At 44.3% G+C, this 21090-nt stretch overlaps 1 protein-coding gene across 3 annotated transcripts; it reads right to left on the bottom strand.

The window, feature by feature from the left end:
* Positions 1–5488: 5488 nt before the first annotated feature.
* cfap300 (cilia and flagella associated protein 300) lies at positions 5489–18930 on the bottom strand. Of its 3 annotated transcripts, XM_031807619.1 has the most exons (9): positions 18790–18930; positions 18499–18580; positions 18313–18382; positions 17770–17805; positions 15767–15924; positions 15380–15543; positions 14262–14328; positions 13622–13732; positions 5489–5680 (listed from the first exon to the last, which is right to left on the bottom strand). In XM_031807619.1, exons 1-9 carry the CDS (start codon positions 18882–18884, stop codon positions 5663–5665), a joined length of 801 nt encoding a protein of 266 aa, XP_031663479.1. In that variant the 5' UTR covers positions 18885–18930; the 3' UTR covers positions 5489–5662. The 3 variants fall into 3 exon arrangements, with proteins under 3 accessions (XP_031663479.1, XP_031663478.1, XP_031663480.1); XM_031807618.1 differs by lacking the exon at positions 5489–5680 and having other exon boundaries at positions 11538–13732; XM_031807620.1 differs by lacking the exons at positions 5489–5680; positions 17770–17805 and having other exon boundaries at positions 11538–13732.
* Positions 18931–21090: the final 2160 nt, after the last annotated feature.

The raw sequence follows: 21090 nt of genomic DNA, 5'->3' as shown, positions 1-21090 counted from the left end.
CTCTTTCATGCCGTCCCTAGGAGGGGTGCGTCACTTGAGTGGGTTGAGTCACTGACGAGATCTTCCTGTCTGGGTTGGCGCCCCCCCCTTGTGTTGTGCCATGGCGGAGATCTTTGTGGGCTATACTCAGCCTTGTCTCAGGATGGTAAGTTGGTGGTTGAAGATATCCCTCTAGTGATGTGGGGGCTGTGCTTTGGCAAAGTGGGTGGGGCTATATCCTTCCTGTTTGGCCCTCTCCGGGGGTCTCCTCGGATGGGGCCACAGTGTCTCCTGACCCCTCCTGTCTCAGCCTCCAGTATTTATGCTGCAGTAGTTTATGTGTCGGGGGGCTAGGGTCAGTTTGTTATATCTGGAGTCCTTCTCCTGTCTTATCTGGTGTCCTGTGTGAATTTAAGTATGCTCTCTCTAATTTTATCTTTCTCTCTTTCTTTCTCTCTCTCGGAGGACCTGAGCCCTAGGAGTTTTAAGTATGTTCCCTCTAATTCTTTCCCTCCCCTCCCTGAGCCCTAGGACCATGCCCCAGGACTACCCAGCATGATGACTCCTTGCTGTCTCCAGTCCACTTGGCCATGCTGCTGCTCCAGTTTCAACTGTTCTGCCTGCGGCTATGGAACCCTGACCTGTTCACCGGACGTGCTACCTGTCCCAGACCTGCTGTTTTCAACTCTCTAGAGACAGCAACTGACATTTACTCCTGAGGTGCTGACTTGCTGCACCCTCGACAACTACTGTGATTATTATTATTTGACCATGCTGGTCATTTATGAACATTTGAACATCTTGGCCATGTTCTGTTATAATCTCTACTCGGCACAGCCAGAAGAGGACTGGACTAGAATCCTTCCATCAGAATCCTCAGTAACCAGGTTTCCATCCAACCTTTTTAAGCAAGCAAAGTACATTCAGATAAAACATTTCCCAAAAATAACATTTGTCTGTAAACTTTAAAAAATATTCAGACAGGCTGATGGAACAGAACATTTGTCGGTAAGCTTTCAAAAATGTCCTGACCGGCCAGATATCAAGAAAACAAAATATTAATCAGGGTCAACCAGGGAAGACCCGATGAGGTCTTTCTGTGTCTGGAAAATTAATTACATTTTTGCATCTGAGCTCCTAGAGTGTGCGGCTCTCTTTTATTTTCAAGTTTCTACTCCGCTAGCCAGCACCTCGTCTTAATAGGTGTTCTACTCCGCTAGCCAGCACCTTGTCTTAATAGGTGTTCTACTCCGCTAGCCAGCACCTTGTCTTAATAGGTGTTCTACTCCGCTAGCCAGCACCTTGTCTTAATAGGTGTGCGTTTCTTTTTCTTCTGGAAAATTAATTATGCCAGAAATGTCGTTGGAAACGCTTTTATGCTCAACTATTGATATAATCATCATATTGAAGTATGATATGTGTGTGGTCCTCCCTCTACGACTCGACTGGAAAGCATGCAGTTTATTAAGCTACAGATGAAATAAGTTATGATGAACTTCACAGGGTGGTGAAAGTGCAAGATGATGAACTTGATGTCTTATTCTGGTGACATGATCATCGATGTTTGACTGGCGTTAGACAAATCAAAATAATCTTGCTCTTTGTCCATCATAACATCCACGCTTTATTGCGAGCTGTTTGTTTTGATCACGCGGACTAGGACATGTTCTGGGCTCAGAGAATAACATTGATTTATACGCTGACTCTGTGAGGGAGTTTATAAAGAAGAGCATTGGAGATGTTGTACCCACTGTGACTATTAAAGCCTCCCTAACCAGAAACCGTGATCGGATGGCAACATTTGCGCAAACTGAGAGCATGACTGAGAATATGGCCAAATACAAACAGTGTAGTTATTCCCTCCGTAAGGCAATCAGTAGAGGTACAAAGTGGAGTGCAATTCAACGGCTCAGACACTAGACATATGTGGCAGGGTCTACAGGCAATCACGGGCTACAAAAAGAAAACCAGCCACGTCGCGACACACCTTCTTTGCCCACTTTCAAATCAAATCAAATCAAATCCAATTTGATTTGTCACATACACATGGTTAGCAGATGTTAATGCGAGTGTAGCGAAATGCTTGTGTTTCTAGTTCCGACAATGCAGTAATAACGAACAAGTAATCTAACTAACAATTCCCAAAAAACTACTGTCTTATACACAGTGTAAGAGGATAAGGAATATGTACATAAGGATATATGAATGAGTGATGGTACAGAGCAGCATAGGCAAGATACAGTAGATGATATCGAGTACAGTATAACATATGAGATGAGTATGTAAACAAAGTGGCATAGTTAAAGTGGCTAGTGATACATGTATTACATAAGGATGCAGTCGATGATATAGAGTCCAGTATATACGTATGCATATGAGATGAATAATGTAGGGTAAGTAACATTATATAAGGTAGCATTGTTTAAAGTGGCTAGTGATATATTTACATCATTTCCCATCAATTCCCATTATTAAAGTGGCTGGAGTTGAGTCGGTGTCATTGACAGTGTGTTGGCAGCAGCCACTCAATGTTAGTGGTGGCTGTTTAACAGTCTGATGGCCTTGAGATAGAAGCTGTTTTTCAGTCTTTCGGTCCCAGCTTTGATGCACCTGTACTGACCTCGCCTTCTGGATGACAGCGGGGTGAACAGGCAGTGGCTCGGGTGGTTGATGTCCTTTGAGGATAATACAGTGCCACCGACGAGGCCGCTAACAGGGACTGTGGGCCCCCCCCTCTCCTTCTCCGTGGCCGGCGTGAGTAAAACATTTAAACGTGTTAACCCTCGCAAGGCTGCTGGCCCAGACGGCATCCCTAGCCAGGGGATTTAGAGAGCATCGAGAGCATCCTGGCGGGCTGTATCACCGCCTGGTACGGCAACTGCTCCGCCCTCAACCGTAAGGCTCTCCAGAGGGTAGTGAGGTCTGCACAACGCATCACCGGGGGCAAACTACCTGCCCTCCAGGACACCTACACCACCCGATGCTACAGGAAGGCCATAAAGATCATCAAGGACAACAACCACCCAAGCCACTGCCTGTTCACCACGCTACCATCCAGAAGGCGAGGTCAGTACAGGTGCATCAAAGCTGGGACCGAGATGCTGAAAAACAGCTTCTATCTCAAGGCCATCAGACTGTTAAACAGCCATCACTAACACAGAGAGGCTGCTGCCTACATGCAGACTCAAATCATTGGCCACTTTAATAAATGGATCACTAGTGACTTTAATAATGCCATTTTTATAATGTTTACATATCTTACATTACTCATCTCTTATGTATACACTGTATTTTATACCATCTATTGCACCTCTGGCCACTCGGCCATCGCTCATCCATATGTACATATTCTTATTCCATTCCTTTAGATGTGTGTGTAAGGTAGTTGTTGTGAAATTGTTAGATTACTTGTTAGATATTACTGCACTGTCGGAACTAGAAGCACAAGCATTTCGCTACACTGGCATTAACATCTGCTAACCATGTGTATGTGACCAATAACATTTGATTTGATTTGAGCTGTTGACTAGAGCGCATGTGTCAATGCCAGTGTGGGCAGACTCGCTATATAACGCCCTATTTTGGTGAGAAGACCATCTGTTGAGTTGAAAAAGCAATGGAAACCCATTTAACTAAATGTTTTATTCTGTATTTTCATGTGCACTTTGTCATCACTCACAGCCTTTTAAGTCAATTTGATGGAAACATCTCTGGTGGGAAAATGCGCATATTGTTTTCTGCAGATTTTAGAATATTTGCATGAAAATCTGTTGCCAACTGAATGGAACCCTAACTACTGTCACTGTCGGACTCCTTGTTCCTCGTGTCTCCATCCTTCTCCACTACTACTTTTCCTTTGCGTCAGACTGACGTCTGGATGCCTGTCTGATGCTCGTTGCTCCTACTTTTCTTGTTCCTCTTTGACTCTTTGACTAATTTAATGCCTTTTAACTGTTGCAAGAGCAGAGCGTCGCTCTCTAGCTAGCCTTTTTCGAGAGAGGCTCTAGCTCTGCCACCTTTCACCACAGATGGGATATCTCATGGTCTGATACACACCGCTCTAGCTCTGCCACCTTTCACCACAGATGGGATATCTCAAGGCCTGATACACACCGCTCTAGCTCTGTCACCTTTCACCACAGATGGAATGTCTCATGGTCTGATACACACCGCTCTAATTCTGTCACCTTTCACCACAGATGGGATGTCTCATGGTCTGATACACACCGCTCTAATTCTGTCACCTTTCACCACAGATGGGATGTCTCATGGTCTGATACACACCGCTCTAATTCTGTCACCTTTCACCACAGATGGGATGTCTCATGGTCTGATACACACCGCTCTAGCTCTGCCACCTTTCACCACAGATGGGATGTCTCATGGTCTGATACACACCGCTCTAATTCTGTCACCTTTCACCACAGATGGGAAGTCTCATGGTCTGATACACACCGCTCTAGCTCTGCCGCCTTTCACCACAGATGGGATGTCTCATGGTCTGATACACACCGCTCTAATTCTGTCACCTTTCACCACAGATGGGATGTCTCATGGTCTGATACACACCGCTCTAATTCTGTCACCTTTCACCACAGATGGGATGTCTCATGGTCTGATACACACCGCTCTAATTCTGTCACCTTTCACCACAGATGGGATGTCTCATGGCCTGATACACACCGCTCTAATTCTGTCACCTTTCACCACAGATGGGATGTCTCATGGTCTGATACACACCGCTCTAGCTCTGCCACCTTTCACCACAGATGGGATGTCTCATGGCCTGATACACACCGCTCTAGCTCTGCCACCTTTCACCACAGATGGGATGTCTCATGGTCTGATACACACCGCTCTAGCTCTGCCACCTTTCACCACAGATGGGATGTCTCATGGTCTGATACACACCGCTCAAACTCTGTCACCTTTCACCACAGATGGGATGTCTCATGGTCTGATACACACCGCTCAAACTCTGTCACCTTTCACCACAGACGCGGAAGGGCGATCTCTAGTTTAAACAGACACATTTTGATGGAGATGTTTTTATTATGTTAATTCGATTTCCGCGGGGCCACAGAAATTGTAGGCACTTTATGTGCAAAGTAAAACTTAATCCACAGTTATTAATACCTTCCTAATATTGAGTTGTACCCCCTTTTTCCCTCAGAACGCTCAATCAATCAAATGTATTTATAATGCCCTTTTAACATCAGCAGATGTCACAAAGTGCTGTACAGAAACCCAGCCTAAAACCCCAAACAGCAAGCAATGCAGATGTAGAAGCATAGTGGCTAGGAAAAACTTCCAAGAAGGCAGGAACCTAAGAAGGAACCTAGAGAGGAACCATGCTCTTCTGGCTGTCCAGTCCTCTTCTGGCTGTGCCGGGTTTCGATTATAACAGTACATGGCCAAGATGTTCAAACGTTCATAGATGACCAGCAGAGTGAAATAATAATAATCACAGTGGTTGTAGGGAGTGCTAAGGTCAGTTAGCTTTTCATAGCCGAGCATTCAGAGTTTGAGACAGCAGGTGCGGTAGAGAGAGAGAGAGAGTCGAAAACAGCAGGTCCGAGACAAAGTAGCACATCCGGCGAACAGGTCAGGGTTCCATAGCCGCAGGCAGAACAGTTGAAACTGGAGTAGCAGCATGACCAGGTGGACTGGGGACAGCATGGAGTCAACAGGCCAGGTAGTCCTGAGAGAATTAGAGGGAACATACTTAAATTCATACAGGACACTGGATAAGACAGGAGAATTACACAAGAAATAACAGACTGACCCTAGCCCGATGACACAAACTAGACAAGGCTGACTATAGCCCACGAAGATCTCCACCATGGCAAGAGGGGGGTGTGATCCCGGACAGGAAGATCACGTCAGTGACTCAACTCACTCAAGTGACGCACCCCTCCTAGGGACGACATGGAAGAGCACTAGTAAGCCAGTGACTCAGACCCCGTAATAGGGTCAGAGGCAAAGAATCCCAGTGGAGAGAATGGAACCGGCCAGGCAGAGACAGCAAGGGCGGTTCGTCGCTCCAGTGCCTTTCCGTTCACCTTTGTACCCCTGGACCAGACTACACTCAATCATAGGACCTACTGAAGAGATGAGTCTTCAATAAAGACTTAAAGGTAGAGACCGAGTCTGCGTCTCTCACATGGGTAGGCAGACCATTCCATAAAAATTGAGCTCTATAGGAGAAAGCCCTGCCTCCAGCTGTTTGCTTAGAAATTCTAGGAACAGTAAGGAGGCCTGTGTCTTGTGACCGTAGCGTACGTGTAGGTATGTACAGCAAAACAAAATCAGAGAGATAGGTAGGAGCAAGCCCATGTAATGCTTTGTAGGTTAGCAGTAGAACCTAGAAATGAGCCCTAGCCTTAACAGTAAGCTAGTGTACAGAGGCTAGCACTGGAGTAATATGATCACATTTTCTGGTTCTAGTCAGGATTCTAGCAGTGTTTAGCACTAACGGAAGTTTATTTAGTGCTTTATCCGGGTAGCCGGAAAGTAGAGCATTGCAGTAGTCTAACCTAGAAGTGACAAAAGCATATATTAGCTTTTCTGAATCATTTTTGGACAAAAAGTTTCAGATTTTTGCAATGTTACGAAGATGGAAAAAAGCTGTCCTTGAAAAAGTATTGATATGTTTATCAAAAGAGAGTTCAGGGTCCAGAGTAACGCAGAGGTCCTTCACAGTTTTATTTGAGACGACTGTACAACCATTAAGATTAATGGTCAGATTCAACAGAAGATCTCTTTGTTTCTTGGGACCTAGAACTAGCATCTCTGTTTTGTCCGAGTTTAAAAGTAAAACATTTGCTGCCATCCACTTCCTTATGTCTGAGACACAGGCTTCCAGGGAGGGCAATTTTGGGGCTTCACTATATTTAATCAAAATGTACAGTTGTATCGTCCGCATAGCAGTGAAAGTGGACATTGTGTGTCCGAATGACATCACCTAGAGATAGAATATATTGTGGCATACAGCAGGTCAGCCACCAGGGGGAGGCTCATCGAGGCCTGGTAACAGATGGAGTATACATCACGAGGCGGTGGCTCCATCTGCTGGACGTGCCAGATCTCAACGGGCTCTCCGGACAGGACTAATTGGGACTGATTGGGAGCTAGTGAGTAATCAAGGACGAATTTCTCACCAGCTGTGTGAGGCCCATAATGCTGCCAGAAGGGCAGTACACAGAGAGAGGACATGGGGAAGTGAAGTGACTTCCATGTGGTTGGATACGGTTACCCGAACTAAGCCGATGGAATTGAGTTTGTGTGACAGGATGCAGGAAGACCCGGAGCCCAGGAGAAGGTATCCCGGAGAGGGTCTCATGGGGGAGACCTTTTATTTATTTATTATTATTATTTAATAAACACCCTTGAAACCGAGCTAATCATACTCTGTCCGTGTCTGATCTATGTTAATGTCTTGACCAAACCCCCTGCCCTGGTCTGCCATAATATAGTGAAAACAATAGTGGTCCTAAAACAGAACCTTGAGGAACACCGAAATGTACAATTCATTTGTCAGAGGACAAACCATCCACAGAGACAAACTGATATCTTTCCGACAGATAAGATCTAAACCAGGCCAGAACTTGTCCGTGTAGACCAATTTGGGTTTCCAATCTCTCCAAAAGAACTAAAGAACTAAAGCACTAAAGTCTAGGAGCACGAGGACCGATGCAGAGCCTCGGTCTGACGCATTTAAAAGGTAATTTACCACCTTCAAAAGTGCAGTCTCAGACCTATGATGGGGTCTAAAACCAGACTGAAGTGTTTTGTTTACATTATTTGTCTTTAGGAAACAGCTTTTATTTTAATTGAGAGGAATGGGAGATTTGATATAGGCAGATCGTTTTTTACATTTTCTTGGTCAAGGTTTGGCTTTTTCAAGAGAGGCTTTATTACTGCAACTTTTAGTGAATTTGGTACACATCCGGTGGATAGAGAGCCATATATTATGTTCAACATAGGAAGGCCAACCACAGGAAGCAGCTCTTTCAGTAGATTAGTTAGAATAGGGTCCAGTATGCAGCTTGAAGGTTTAGAGGCCATTACTATTTTCATGAATGTTTCAAGAAATACACTACTGGTCAAAAGTTTTAGAACACCTACTAATTCAAGGGATTTTATTTATCCTGTTTGGGTTAGGGGGCAGCATTTTCACATTCGGATGAAAAGCGTGCCCAGAGTAAAGTGCCTGCTATTCAGGCCCAGATGTTAATATATGCATATTATTAGTAGTATTGGATAGAAAACACTCTGAAGTTTCTAAAACTTGAATGATGTCTGTGAGTATAACAGAACTCATATGGCAGGCAAAAACCTGAGAAAAATCCAACCAGGAAGTGGGGAATCTGAGGTTTGTCATTTTCAACTCATTGCCTATCGAATATACAGTGTCTATGGGGTCAAATTGCACTTCCTAAGGCTTCCACTAGATGTCAACAGTCGTTAGAACCTTGTTTGAGGCTTCAACTGTGAAGTGGGGGCGAATGAGAGGGGATTGAGTAAGATCTCTCCCAGAGTGCCATGAGCTGACCACGCTCGTTCACGTGAGAGGTAGCTTGCGTTCCATTGCAATTCTAAAGACAAAGGAATTCTCCGGTTGGAACATTATTGAAGATTTAGGATAAAAACATCCTAAAGATTGATTCTATACATCGTTTGACATGTTTCTACGGAATGTAACGGAACTTTTTGACTTTTCGTCTGCACCTAGTGATCGCGCCTTATGAATTTTGATTACTGGGCTAAACGCACGAACAAAAAGGAGGTATTTGGACATAAATGATGGACTTTATCGAACAAATCAAACATTTATTGTGGAACTGGGATTCCTGGGAGTGCATTCTGATGAAGATCATCAAAGCTAAGTGAATATTTATAATGCTATTTCTGACTTCTGTTGACTACAACATGGCAGATATGTTTGGCTTGTTTTTGTGTCTGAGAGATGTACTCAGGTTATTGCATGGTGTGCTTTTTCCGTAAAGTTTTAAAAAAATCTGACACAGCGGTTGCATTAAGGAGAAGTTTATCTATAATTCTGTGTATAATACTTGTATCTCTAATCAAAGTTTATTATGAGTATTTCTGTAAATAGATGTGACTCTGAAAATTTGCCGGTTTTCGAGGCACAACATTAATGACCATAACGCGCCAATGTAAACTCTGATTTTTGGATATAAATATGAACTTTACCGAACAAAATATACATGTATTGTGTAACATGAAGTCCTATGAGTGTCATCTGATGAAGATCATCAAAGGTTAGTGATTCATTTTATCTCTATTTCTGCTTTTTGTGACTCCTGTCTTTGGCTGGAAAATGGCTGTATGTGTTTTTGTGACTAGGCTCTGACCTAACATAATCATATGGTGTGCTTTCACTGTAAAGCATTTTCTTAACAAGAAGTCAAGCTTTAATTTGGTGTATTGCACGTGTGAATGTTTGATAGTTAAATATTTCAAAAAAATATTTTTGAATTTCGCGCTCTGCCTTTTCAGCGAATGTTGTCGAGGGGTTCCTAACAAGTTATTTTTTTATTATTATCTACATTGTAGAATAATATTGAATACATCAAAACTATGTAAATAACAAATATGTAATGTGTAGTAACCAAAACATGTAGTAACCAAAAAGCTATCAATATTTTATATTTGAGATTGTTCAAAGTCGCCACCCTTTGGTAAAAGACCAAGTCCATATTTTGGAAGGAACAGCTCAAACAAGCAAAGAGAAATGACAGTCCATCCTTACTTTAGGACATGAAGGTCAGTCAATCTGGATTTTTCAAGAACTTTGAAAGTTTCAGTCGCAAAAACCATCAAGCGCTATGATGAAACTGGCTCTCATGAGGACCGCCACAGGAAAGGAATACGCAGAGTTACCTCTGCTGCAGAGGATAAGTTCATTAGAGTTACCATTCTCAGAGAATTCAGCCCAAATAAATGTTTGACAGAGTTCAAGTAACAGACACATTTTAACATCAACTGTTCAGAGGAGACTGTGTGAATCAGGCCTTTATGGTCGAATATCTGCAAAGAAACCACTACTAAAGGACACCAATTAGAATTAGACTTGCTTGGGCCAAGAAACACGAGCAATGGACATTAGACCGGTGGAAATCTGTCCTCTGGCCTTATGAGTAGAAATTTGAGACTTTTGGTTCCTACCGCTGTGTCTTTGTGAGATGCAGAGTAGGTAAATGGATGATCTCCCCATGTGTGGTTCCCACCGTGAAGAATGGAGGAGGTGGTGTGATAGTGCTTTACTGGTGACACTGTCTGTGATTTATTTAGAATTCAAGGCACACTTAACAAGCATGGCTACCACAGCATTCTGCAGCGATATGCCATCCCATCTGGTTTGGAATTAGTCGGACTATCATTTGTTTTTCAACAGGACAATGACCCAGGCTGTGTAAGGGCTATTTGACCAAGAAGGAGAGTGATGGAGTGCTGCATCAGATGACCTGGCCTCCACAATCCCCTGACCTCAACCAAATTGAGAAGGTTTGGAATGAGTTGGACTGCAGAGTAAAGGAAAAGCAGCCAACAAGTGCTCAGCATATGTGGAAACTCCTTCAAGAATGTTGGAAAAGTATTCCAGGTGACTTCCGCATGAAGCTGGTTGAGAGAATGCCAAGAGTGTGCAAAGCTGTCATCAAGGCAAAGGGTTGCTACTTTGAAGAATCTAAAATATATTTAGATTAGCTTCCGCCCCGGTAAACCCCTGCATTAACCCGTCTCTTTCTGTGTCCCTTGTAGCAGCTAGCTGACTAAGTTTTCAATTAATGCCTAGTCCACACGGAAAAGCAGGATATTCTCATTTTCAGTAGCGGCCAGTACTGCCGAGCAACCTATGTGAAGCTAGTCACAATAGTGGAATTTGTGGTTAGCCTTCAAAATAAAAGTCCTGCATTGAAACTGATGCAAACAGATACAAATAGTTGAATTATGCCGTATCTGGATCAGATAATGCTTAACAAGTTTGGAATGTTATATAAATTCAACAAAAGACAAAGATGAGTTCATTTGGTTCTCCATAATAGAGAGATCCGCCTACATGTACTGTACTTGTTTGGTCAGGCGAAGGGCAGATCAGTGAAGTTGATTTATTCCTAATTATAAGGAGAAATCTCTGTTTAGGATGCTGACGTTACTGGTGTAACACAATACATACTGGTGCATTCCTGTAAAACATATGCATATTATTGCTGTATGACTATAATTCAAACAAATCACTAATATATTATAGAAGAGGCGTCACTACAGACCCTGGTTCGATTCCAGGCTGTATCACAACAATTGGCCCAGCGTCATCTGGGTTAGGGGTTGGCCGGGGTAGGCCGTCATTGTAAATAAAAATGTATTCTTAACTGACTTGCCTAGATAAATAAAGATAAAAAAATGACTGGTATATCAATCCAATCCAAAGTGACATCCTAACTAGCTGTAAAGTTCTCTCTCTCAGCAGGGTCAGTGGAGAGGAGAGTCATAGATATATAGACATTATATACAAATAAAATCATTGATAGAAATAACATTTTCAAAACAATAATTTTATTGATAAACACAAAAGGACAAGACCATCAATAGTGTGTAGAGTTGCATTACATCTGGAGTATTGGAACAGTCAGACAGTAGTTGTAGACGGAACAGTCAGTAGTTGTAGACGGAACAGTCAGACAGTAGTTGTAGACGGAACAGTCAGTAGTTGTAGACGGAACAGTCAGACAGTAGTTGTAGACGGAACAGTCAGACAGTAGTTGTAGACGGAACAGTCAGACAGTAGTTGTAGACGGAACAGTCAGACAGTAGTTGTAGACGGAACAGTCAGACAGTAGCTGTAGACGGAACAGTCAGACAGTAGTTGTAGACGGAACAGTCAGACAGTAGTTGTAGACGGAACAGTCAGACAGTAGTTGTAGACGGAACAGTCAGACAGTAGTTGTAGACGGAACAGTCAGACAGTAGCTGTAGACGGAACAGTCAGACAGTAGTTGTAGACGGAACAGTCAGACAGTAGTTGTAGACGGAACAGTCAGACAGTAGTTGTAGACGGAACAGTCAGACAGTAGTTGTAGACGGAACAGTCAGACAGTAGTTGTAGACGGAACAGTCAGACAGTAGTTGTAGACGGAACAGTCAGACAGTAGCTGTAGACGGAACAGTCAGACAGTAGTTGTAGACGGAACAGTCAGACAGTAGTTGTAGACGGAACAGTCAGTAGTTGTAGACGGAACAGTCAGTAGCTGTAGACGGAACAGTCAGACAGTAGTTGTAGACGGAACAGTCAGACAGTAGTTGTAGACGGAACAGTCAGACAGTAGTTGTAGACGGAACAGTCAGTAGTTGTAGACGGAACAGTCAGTAGTTGTAGACGGAACAGTCAGACAGTAGCTGTAGACGGAACAGTCAGACAGTAGTTGTAGACGGAACAGTCAGTAGTTGTAGACGGAACAGTCAGACAGTAGCTGTAGACGGAACAGTCAGACAGTAGTTGTAGACGGAACAGTCAGTCAGTAGTTGTAGACGGTACAGTCAGACAGTAGTTGTAGACGGAACAGTCAGTAGTTGTAGACTGAACAGTCAGACAGTAGCTGTAGACGGAACAGTCAGAGTAGCTGTAGACGCAACAGTCCGACAGTAGCTGTAAATGGAACAGTCAGACAGTAGTTGTCGACGGAACAGTCAGACAGTAGTTGTAGACGGAACAGTCAGTAGTTGTAGACGGAACAGTCAGTAGCTGTAGACGGAACAGTCAGACAGTAGTTGTAGACGGAACAGTCAGACAGTAGTTGTAGACGGAACAGTCAGACAGTAGTTGTAGACGGAACAGTCAGTAGTTGTAGACTGAACAGTCAGACAGTAGCTGTAGACGGAACAGTCAGAGTAGCTGTAGACGCAACAGTCCGACAGTAGCTGTAAATGGAACAGTCAGACAGTAGTTGTCGACGGAACAGTCAGACAGTAGTTGTAGACGGAACAGTCAGAGTAGCTGTAGACGCAACAGTCCGACAGTAGCTGTAAATGGAACAGTCAGACAGTAGTTGTAGACGGAACAGTCAGACAGTAGTTGTAAATGGAACAGTCAGACAGTAGTTGTAGACGGAACAGTCAGAGTAGCTGTAGACGCAACAGTCCGACAGTAGCTGTAAATGGAACAGTCAGACAGTAGTTGTAGACGGAACAGTCCGACAGTAGCTGTAAATGGAACAATCAGACAGTAGTTGTCGACGGAACAGTCAGACAGTAGCTGTAGACGCAACAGTCCGACAGTAGCTGTAAATGGAACAGTCACAGTAGTTGTAGACGGAACAGTCAGAGTAGCTGTAGACGCAACAGTCCGACAGTAGCTGTAAATGGAACAGTCAGACAGTAGTTGTAGACGGAACAGTCAGACAGTAGCTGTAGACGGAACAGTCAGACAGTAGTTGTTGACGGAACAGTCCGACAGTAGTTGTAGACGGAACAGTCCATCCTAGCAGGCCACTTTCTGAGACAATAGACCAACTCAGCTTCTCCTCATTCTCCCTGAAGTAGGAACTCATTCACTCCCCCTACCAGATTGTCCAAAACATTGGATTGGTGTGTGTGTATGTTACAGTGTGAAGGCGCCTACTCCATAACAGTGGTAGAACACATAGACATGTCTTCTGAAGGGGTCCACTATGAGGTAGGAGAATGACTGATCCTCTTCTTCTCTGGCTGGGTAACACACACCGGATGCATCCTGAAGAGAACACAGGATAAGATACGGCTGAGAGGCTCTCTCTCTCAATTTCAATATAATTTCAATTTAAAGGGCTTTATTGGCATGGGAAACATATGTTTACATTGCCAAAGCAAGTGAAATAGATAATGAACAAAAGGGAAATAAACTATAAAAACTGAACAGTAAACATTACACAAAAGAATAGAGACATTTCAAATGTGTTATACGTCTATATTTATTATTTTACTAGGCAAGTCAGTTAAGAACAAACTCTTATTTTCAATGACGGCCTAGGAACTGCCTGTTCAGGGGCAGAACGACAGATTTGTACCTTGTCAGCTTGGGGATTCGAACTTCCAACCTTTCGGTCCAACCTTTCAGTTACTAGTCCAACACTCTAACCACTAGGCTACCCTGCCGCCCCAGTGTTTTAATGATGTGCAAATAGTACAAAAGGGAAAATAAATCAACATAAATATAGGTTGCATTTACAATGGTGTTTGATAATAATTATCTTTCAATAGCAGTAATAATAATATAATGTTACCAAAGCAGAGACTTTGATGACAGTGGAAACCACACTGATCTCCTTGCTCTCTGGATTCTTCTGAACACTGGAACACAAAGCATCACAGACACCATCTACTAGTGCAGGGGTGTATGGTGTGGTGTGTGTGTGTGTATAGTGCAGTGTATGTGTGTGTATGGTGTGTGTTTAGGGTGTGGGTGTATGGTGTGTTTGTGTGTATATATGGTGTGTGTATGTGTGTGTGTTTGTGTGCTGTACGGTGTATGTTTATGGTATGGTGTGTGTGTGGTGTATGTTTATGGTGTGGTGTGGTGTATGGAATGGTGTATGGTATACGTTGTGGTGTGTATGGTGTGGTATATTGGTATACAGTGTGGTGTGGTGTATGGCATGGTGGATGGTATACGGTATGGTGTGTATTTATGCTGTGGTGTATGGTATATGGTATGGTGTGTGTTTAAGGTATGGTGTATGGTGTGGTGTATGGTGCATGTGTACAGTGTATGGTGTGGTGTACGGTGTATGGTGTGGTATATTGGTATACAGTGTGGTGTGTTTATGCTGTGGTGTATGGTATACGGTATGGTGTGTATGGTGTGGTGTGTATGGTGAGTATGGTGTGGTATATGGTGTGGTGTACGGTGTGTGAGTATGGCGTGGTGTATGATGTGTGGGTGTATGGTGTGGTGTACAGTGTGGTGTATGGTGTGGGTGTATGTGTGGTGTACGCGTGGTGTACGGTGTGTGAGTATGGTATGGTGTATGTGTGGTGTATGGTGTGGTGTACGGTGTGTGAGTATGGTGTGGTGTACGGTGTGGTGTGTGGGTGTATGGTGTATGTGTGGTGTATGGTGTGGTGCACAGTGTGTGAGTACATTGTGTTGTACGTTGTGGGTGTATGGTGTGGTGTATGGTGTACGGTGTGTGAGTATGGTGTGGTGTATGGCATGGTGTACGGAGTGGTATACGGTGTGTGAGTATGGTGTGGTGTATGGTGTGTGGCATGGTGTGGTGTACAGTATGGGTGTATGGTATGTGTGGTGTATGTGTGGTGTATGGTGAATGTTGGGGTGTATGTTGTAGTGTATGTTGGGGTGTATGGTGTGAGTATGGTGTGGTGTACTGTGTCTGTATACCTGACCAGATCCCTATAAATGGTTCTGGTGGTGTCTATGTAGGGGTTGATGGTATCTTCATACTGACACAGCTCTCCTCCCAGAGTCATGTGTTTAAACACTAGGAACAGGAACTCTCTCCTCTCCATCACTCCATACTCCTCACTGCCATTCTCCTGCAACATCTACACACACACACACACACACACACACACACACACACACACACACACACACACACACACACACACACACACACACACACACACACACACACACACACACACACACACACACACACACAACATTATGATAGCATAATAAGAGCATAAAGACTATTAAGTTGCATAATTAGCGTTAATGTGTGTGTGTTTGTGAAGGTGTGTGTGTATTGTGTGCATATGTTACCTGTCTCAGTAGGTCGTAGTCAGGGTGTGTGTCGTGGAAACATTTGGTGATGTGTCCAGAGGATGTGATGATTCCACTGGAGTAGAGAGGGTCAAACATCTCCATACTGACCTCACTGCACGGCACTACCTCTGCCTGTACACACACCACCTCACCCTCTGGAACACACACACACACACTGTACTGATGGAAGACGGGCTCCTGACCAATTCTGCTATTTCGTGTTTTTTTTACACTGATCTTAACTTTTTTTACATAACGTCTCTGCCATCATTACCTATGACTGAAAACAGCTTCTGGACATCAGAACAGCGATCACTAACCTGGGGCGGCAGGGTAGCCTAGTGGTTAGAGCATTGGACTAGTAACCGAAAGGTTGCAAGTTCGACTCCCCGAGCTGACAAGGTAAAAATCTGTCGTTCTGCCCCTGAACAGGCAGTTAACCCACTGTTCCTAGGCCGTCATTGAAAATAAGAATTTGTTCTTAACTGACTTGCCTAGTAAAAATAAAGCAAAAAAAAAAAGAATAATAATAAATAAATAAAAATTACTACCAAAAATTGATGCTGGCACTAAAAGACAGGACTCAATGAGCTGTACAGGGCCATAAGCAAACAAGGAAATGCACATTCAGAGGCAGCATTTCTCATGGCCAGTGATTTTATTGCAGAACACTGAAATCTGTTTTACCTCATTTTTACCAGCATGTAACCTGTGAAACTGGAAGCGAAAACAAATTAATTGGAAGGGCGACAACAAGATCACACCAGAGAGAGCTCTTTCGAACAGGACAGTGCCCGAATGTTTGTTTCTAGACCCCCCAGGCCGCAGGCGTGGTCGAGGACAGCAGGGTTCGGTACACAAATCGGGGTTCTCGGTAGATCAGGGTCCAAAACCGCCAACAGGTAAGTCCAAACAGTCCAGGTCATACAAGGTAAATCCATCAGATATATTATCACTTCCTCTTTCTCAATGGTTCACAGGTCCACAGCTCCTTGCTCTCTCTCTCTTCCTGGTGTGGCTTGACCCGTAATATGTGGGTCGGCCCCACCTTGCTAGCGTTCCCTTTGCTTTTGGGTATTGTCGTTTTTGGCGGTCGACTATTTTGGGATCTGTAGTTCTTGTAGGGGTAGCCATTTTGTGCTTTGTAGTTCACCATCTGGCCATCCCTTAGTGAGAGGTCAGAGCCTGTGTATTAGTTCTGACCTCACATATCTGGCATTTATCACTCGGCCCCCTTCTTTGCCATTAACTCTAGATCACCTTTACTCCACACACAGAAACGCATACAAGGCCCTCCCTCGCCTTCCCTTTAGCAAATCAGACCATAACGCTATCCTCCTGATTCCTGCTTACAAGCAAAAACTCAAACAGGATGTACCGGAAGTGGTCCGATGAAGCGGTTGCTAAGCTACAGGACTGTTTTGCTAGCACAGACTGGAATATGTTCCAGAATTCATCCGATAATATTTACATCAGTCTCCTTCATTAATAAGTTCATCGACAACATTGTCTCCACAACAACCGTACATACATACCCTAACCAGAAGCCATGGATTGCAGGCAGCATCCGCACTGACCAATCGGTTAGAGCTGCCGCTTTCAAGGAGCGGGACATTAACCCGGACAATTATAAGAAATTACACTACGACCTCTGACGAGCCATCAAACAGGCAAGGCATCAGCAATAGTCTTGGTAGCCATTTTCCATAGATTAGGGCATAATTCATTTATTTCAATTGACCTATTTCCTTATATGAACTGTAACTCATGAAATTGTTGAAATTGTCATGTTGAGTTTATATTTTTGTTCAGTATAGATGCCTAGGCTATCTAAGTTAACTTATTTTCTTTGATCTGCATGTTTCTGTACGTGATTTAGTTTTATTATATTTACAATGTCACTTTGATTCCTTTACTATGTCACTTTTGTTGCCATTTTACTGTGTGAGAAGCCTGTCAATAAAACATTTAATTTGATTTCACTATTTATTTTTTGTCACCTGTTGATCCAGGTAACCAGGACTGGCCCTCACTATCTGATATTTTACACACACACACACACACACACACACACACACACACACACACACACACACACACACACACACACACACACACACACACACACACACACACACACACACACACACACACACACACACACACACAATCATTTACAGTATTTATAAATACTTATAGGAAATCCCCAACTGTTTTTCAAATGAGCATGGCATCCAAAGTATCACAAATAGATCCAAATAAGTGGTGACAGGGAGTATGCACGCCACTGGCTTGACGCTGAAAAAGCATCTTGCCTCCGATTGGCAGCTGTAGTGTAGCGGGTTGGGAGAGGGACGGTAGGCTGCGTGAGGAAAACGGCACGTGACTGGCAGGAGCAAGGCTGCTGCTTGACAAAGTGTCATATCACCCCATGAATGAGGCAATTGGCAAAAAAAACAATTGCACAGCGTGCGACCACTCTGGAGGGACACAGGCCTTCGGATTGCTAACTGGGTAGAGGTGATAGAGGTGACATGACATACCCAGAGTAACCCAGGCTCCAGCCTCCATCTTCCTGAGGTTGGTCAGCACACAGGGGTCTCTGAAGAAACTCTGACACACACACACACACACACACACACAGACATTACTATTGCCCCTTTACAAGGTGCAGTGCCTGGAAACAAACGTGTGTGTGTGTGTGTGTGTGTGTGTGTACGTTAACTCACCAGAGTAAAGTCGTGGCTGTTGTATGGGTAGAAGTTCTGGTCAAAGCTGAAGGCCTGGGCTGAGATGCGCCCTAGCATGGACCTGACACACACACACACACACACAAATCCATTAGCTGGTTTCACTAGAGAACTGACACACTGATATACCTAGCTAGTTTGTCTTGTCTACATAGCTGGTCGGCTAACGTTAGTAACCGTAGCTAGCTAGGATGATGTTGATACCTATAGCTAACTAGCTATAAACATAGACAAATAAATGACACAAAACCATAAGATCTATAACGTAACCATTTCATGAGTAGTTGTAGCGTGCTTTTGTCCTGAAGGAAGGAAAATGTCTTGGTTGGGAGGAGGTTGAAGGAAAACTTAGTCTCAGATGCCATGTCGACCGTCGGGTTGTTGATGTCTATTGGTCACCATGGCGACGGAACCCCGCTCAACCAAAAGACGCGTTCGTAAATTCTCTGGCGCTATGGAAAGCCAAAATGTTCAGATCGTCCTACATGGAATTCGTCTTAACACTTGTAATTAAAATTTTTCCACAAGCTTTTTTAGGAGTCAAAAGTAATTTTTACATGTGTTCATTACACCTGAGTAGAATGCTTGTTGTAGAATGCTTGTTATGGTCATTGTTACATGTGTTCATTACACCTGCTCAGTGTGCAATTACAGGTGACATTAACTCTCTAACCCAGTTACTGTGTGGGCTGAAGGGGGGGGGGGGTACCAGGGGGCGCAACTACAGCCAGCCAGCTCCCTACCCCAGTGATATGGGGGAGAGGGCCAGAGAGGGCTGAGGCTGACCCAGAGGAAAAGGGTGCCTAACCCCGCCCATGGCCACAAGTCCGGCTAGTCGAAAACCTATCAACTAGACTCCGTAACATCATCCTTTTCAATAGAAGGTGCAAACATAACGGCATAACATTAAGTTCTTAACAGTCAAGTCATAACAATTGAAAAAGCATGACATTTTCTTTTTACTTCAGTTGTCATCTTCCTTTTCATTTTTTAAAAAATGAACAGAGGACAAGTTAACAATCTCTTGCTTACAGAGTAAGCCTGTCCGGTGGCTTGCACAGCCGGCCCACCCGTGATTAAGTATTGGCTCTGACAGGAGTAGGATTAGGGCCACGAGCTGGAGAGCTTGGTGGGGTAGAAGCCTCACCTTCAGTTGGCTCATGTCTCAATTCTGCACCCCTTACCCTTAGGCCTGGACTGTGATCCAGCTCATCTAGGTGAGTGTATGGCGTGTTCTGGTTTGTCTGCTCTGCTATGCGCAGATCCACCTGATTGCAACGATAGAGGGAGCCACCAACATCCACCAGGTAAGAACGTGGTGCAACTCTCTGCTGGCATGTGCCCAGCCTCCAAAGTCCTGTGTGGTCTCCCGGCAGCGGTTTCATCCTTATCGTTTCACCCACATCCAGCTCTGGTAGGTCTCGAGCAGTCCGGTAGAAGCACTTAGTGAGCTGCTTTTGGTGACGCAGTTTGTCCGTGATGCCAACCATGATGCAGGGCTCAAGTAGCTTGTTAGCTACGGGGATGGTAGTCTTCAGACGTCTGGACAGAAGGCGTTGTGCTGGGCTGCTGTCCATGTTTTAAGTGGGTGTGTTCCTCCACTGTAAGATCGCTTTCCATGGGTCGTTGCTGTCACGCAAGGCCTTGCTTAACAGGTTTTTTGCAATCTTGACAGCTGACTCTGCCTTGCCATTTGCTTTTGGGTGTCTTGGAGAGGAGGTCACGTGGTCAAACTCCCATTCTGAGGCAAAACGATTGAACTGTGCAGTGAATTGTGGGCCATTGTCCGTGATTACCTTGTCAGGCTGACCTTGCCTGGCAAACTGTGCCTTGCAGCGCTTTATGACCGTCTCTGCAGACAAGTCAGGGAGCTGTTCAATTTCCCAAAAGTCAGAGTAGTGATCAACGATGAGCAGATAGTCCTTTTGTCTGTGGCTGAATAAGTCCATGCTGACGATTTGCCAGGCCCTTGTGGGCAGTTCGTGTGACATCATGGTTTCCTTTCGCTGTTCATGAGCGTACTCATTGCATGTGGTACAGTTGCTGACAAAGTCTTTAATTTCTGCTTGCATGTTTGGCCAGTATAATGTTTCACGAGCCTGGCGGTAGCATGCGTCACCTCCAACGTGACTGGAGTGTATGTGGGTAAGCACCTCTGGACGTAGTGATTTGGGAATAATGACCTTCTGACCTCTGAACAAGATGCCATTTTGTACGCTGATGTCATCTCGAAAGGTCCAGTATTCTCTCACTGTGAAAGGTGTCTCCTCTTTCAGGTATGGCCAACCTGCGAGAGCCATGGACTTCAGTGACTGTAGGTGTTCGTCCTTGTCAGTGTGTTGCCTGATCTGGGCTAGGCGGTTGTCTGTGACGTTTAAGTAGTCTGCCTGATTGATCTGTTGAACATCTTGTTGTTCCTGCTGTAGCGAACAGATGGCCTGCCACTGATAGACAGTGCCTCTGCCTGTACATTGTGCTGTTGCCCTGCTCAGTGTGTCGCTGATGTACTTCTCTGGTCCTGGCTTGTAAATTACCTTCAGGCTGTAGTTTTGCAGATTCAGGAGCATGCAT

The sequence above is a fragment of the Oncorhynchus kisutch genome, linkage group LG28 (genome assembly GCF_002021735.2).
Source record: "Oncorhynchus kisutch isolate 150728-3 linkage group LG28, Okis_V2, whole genome shotgun sequence".
NCBI classification, from domain to species: Eukaryota; Metazoa; Chordata; class Actinopteri; order Salmoniformes; family Salmonidae; genus Oncorhynchus; species Oncorhynchus kisutch.
This window is presented reverse-complemented; position numbering and strand designations above follow the sequence as displayed.

What these genes read in the sequence shown, in the direction of transcription:
- cfap300 (XM_031807618.1), bottom strand. Translation starts at nt 18,884, where the DNA reads ATGGCATCTGAGACTAAGTTTTCCTTCAACCTCCTCCCAACCAAGACA. An exon ending in ATTTATAGGGATCTGGTCAG is followed by an intron (nt 14,329 to 15,379) that starts GTATACAGACAC and finishes TTTGTGTTCCAG; the next exon opens with TGTTCAGAAGAATCCAGAGA. An exon ending in TCATCAAAGTCTCTGCTTTG is followed by an intron (nt 13,733 to 14,261) that starts GTAACATTATAT and finishes TGTTCTCTTCAG; the next exon opens with GATGCATCCGGTGTGTGTTA.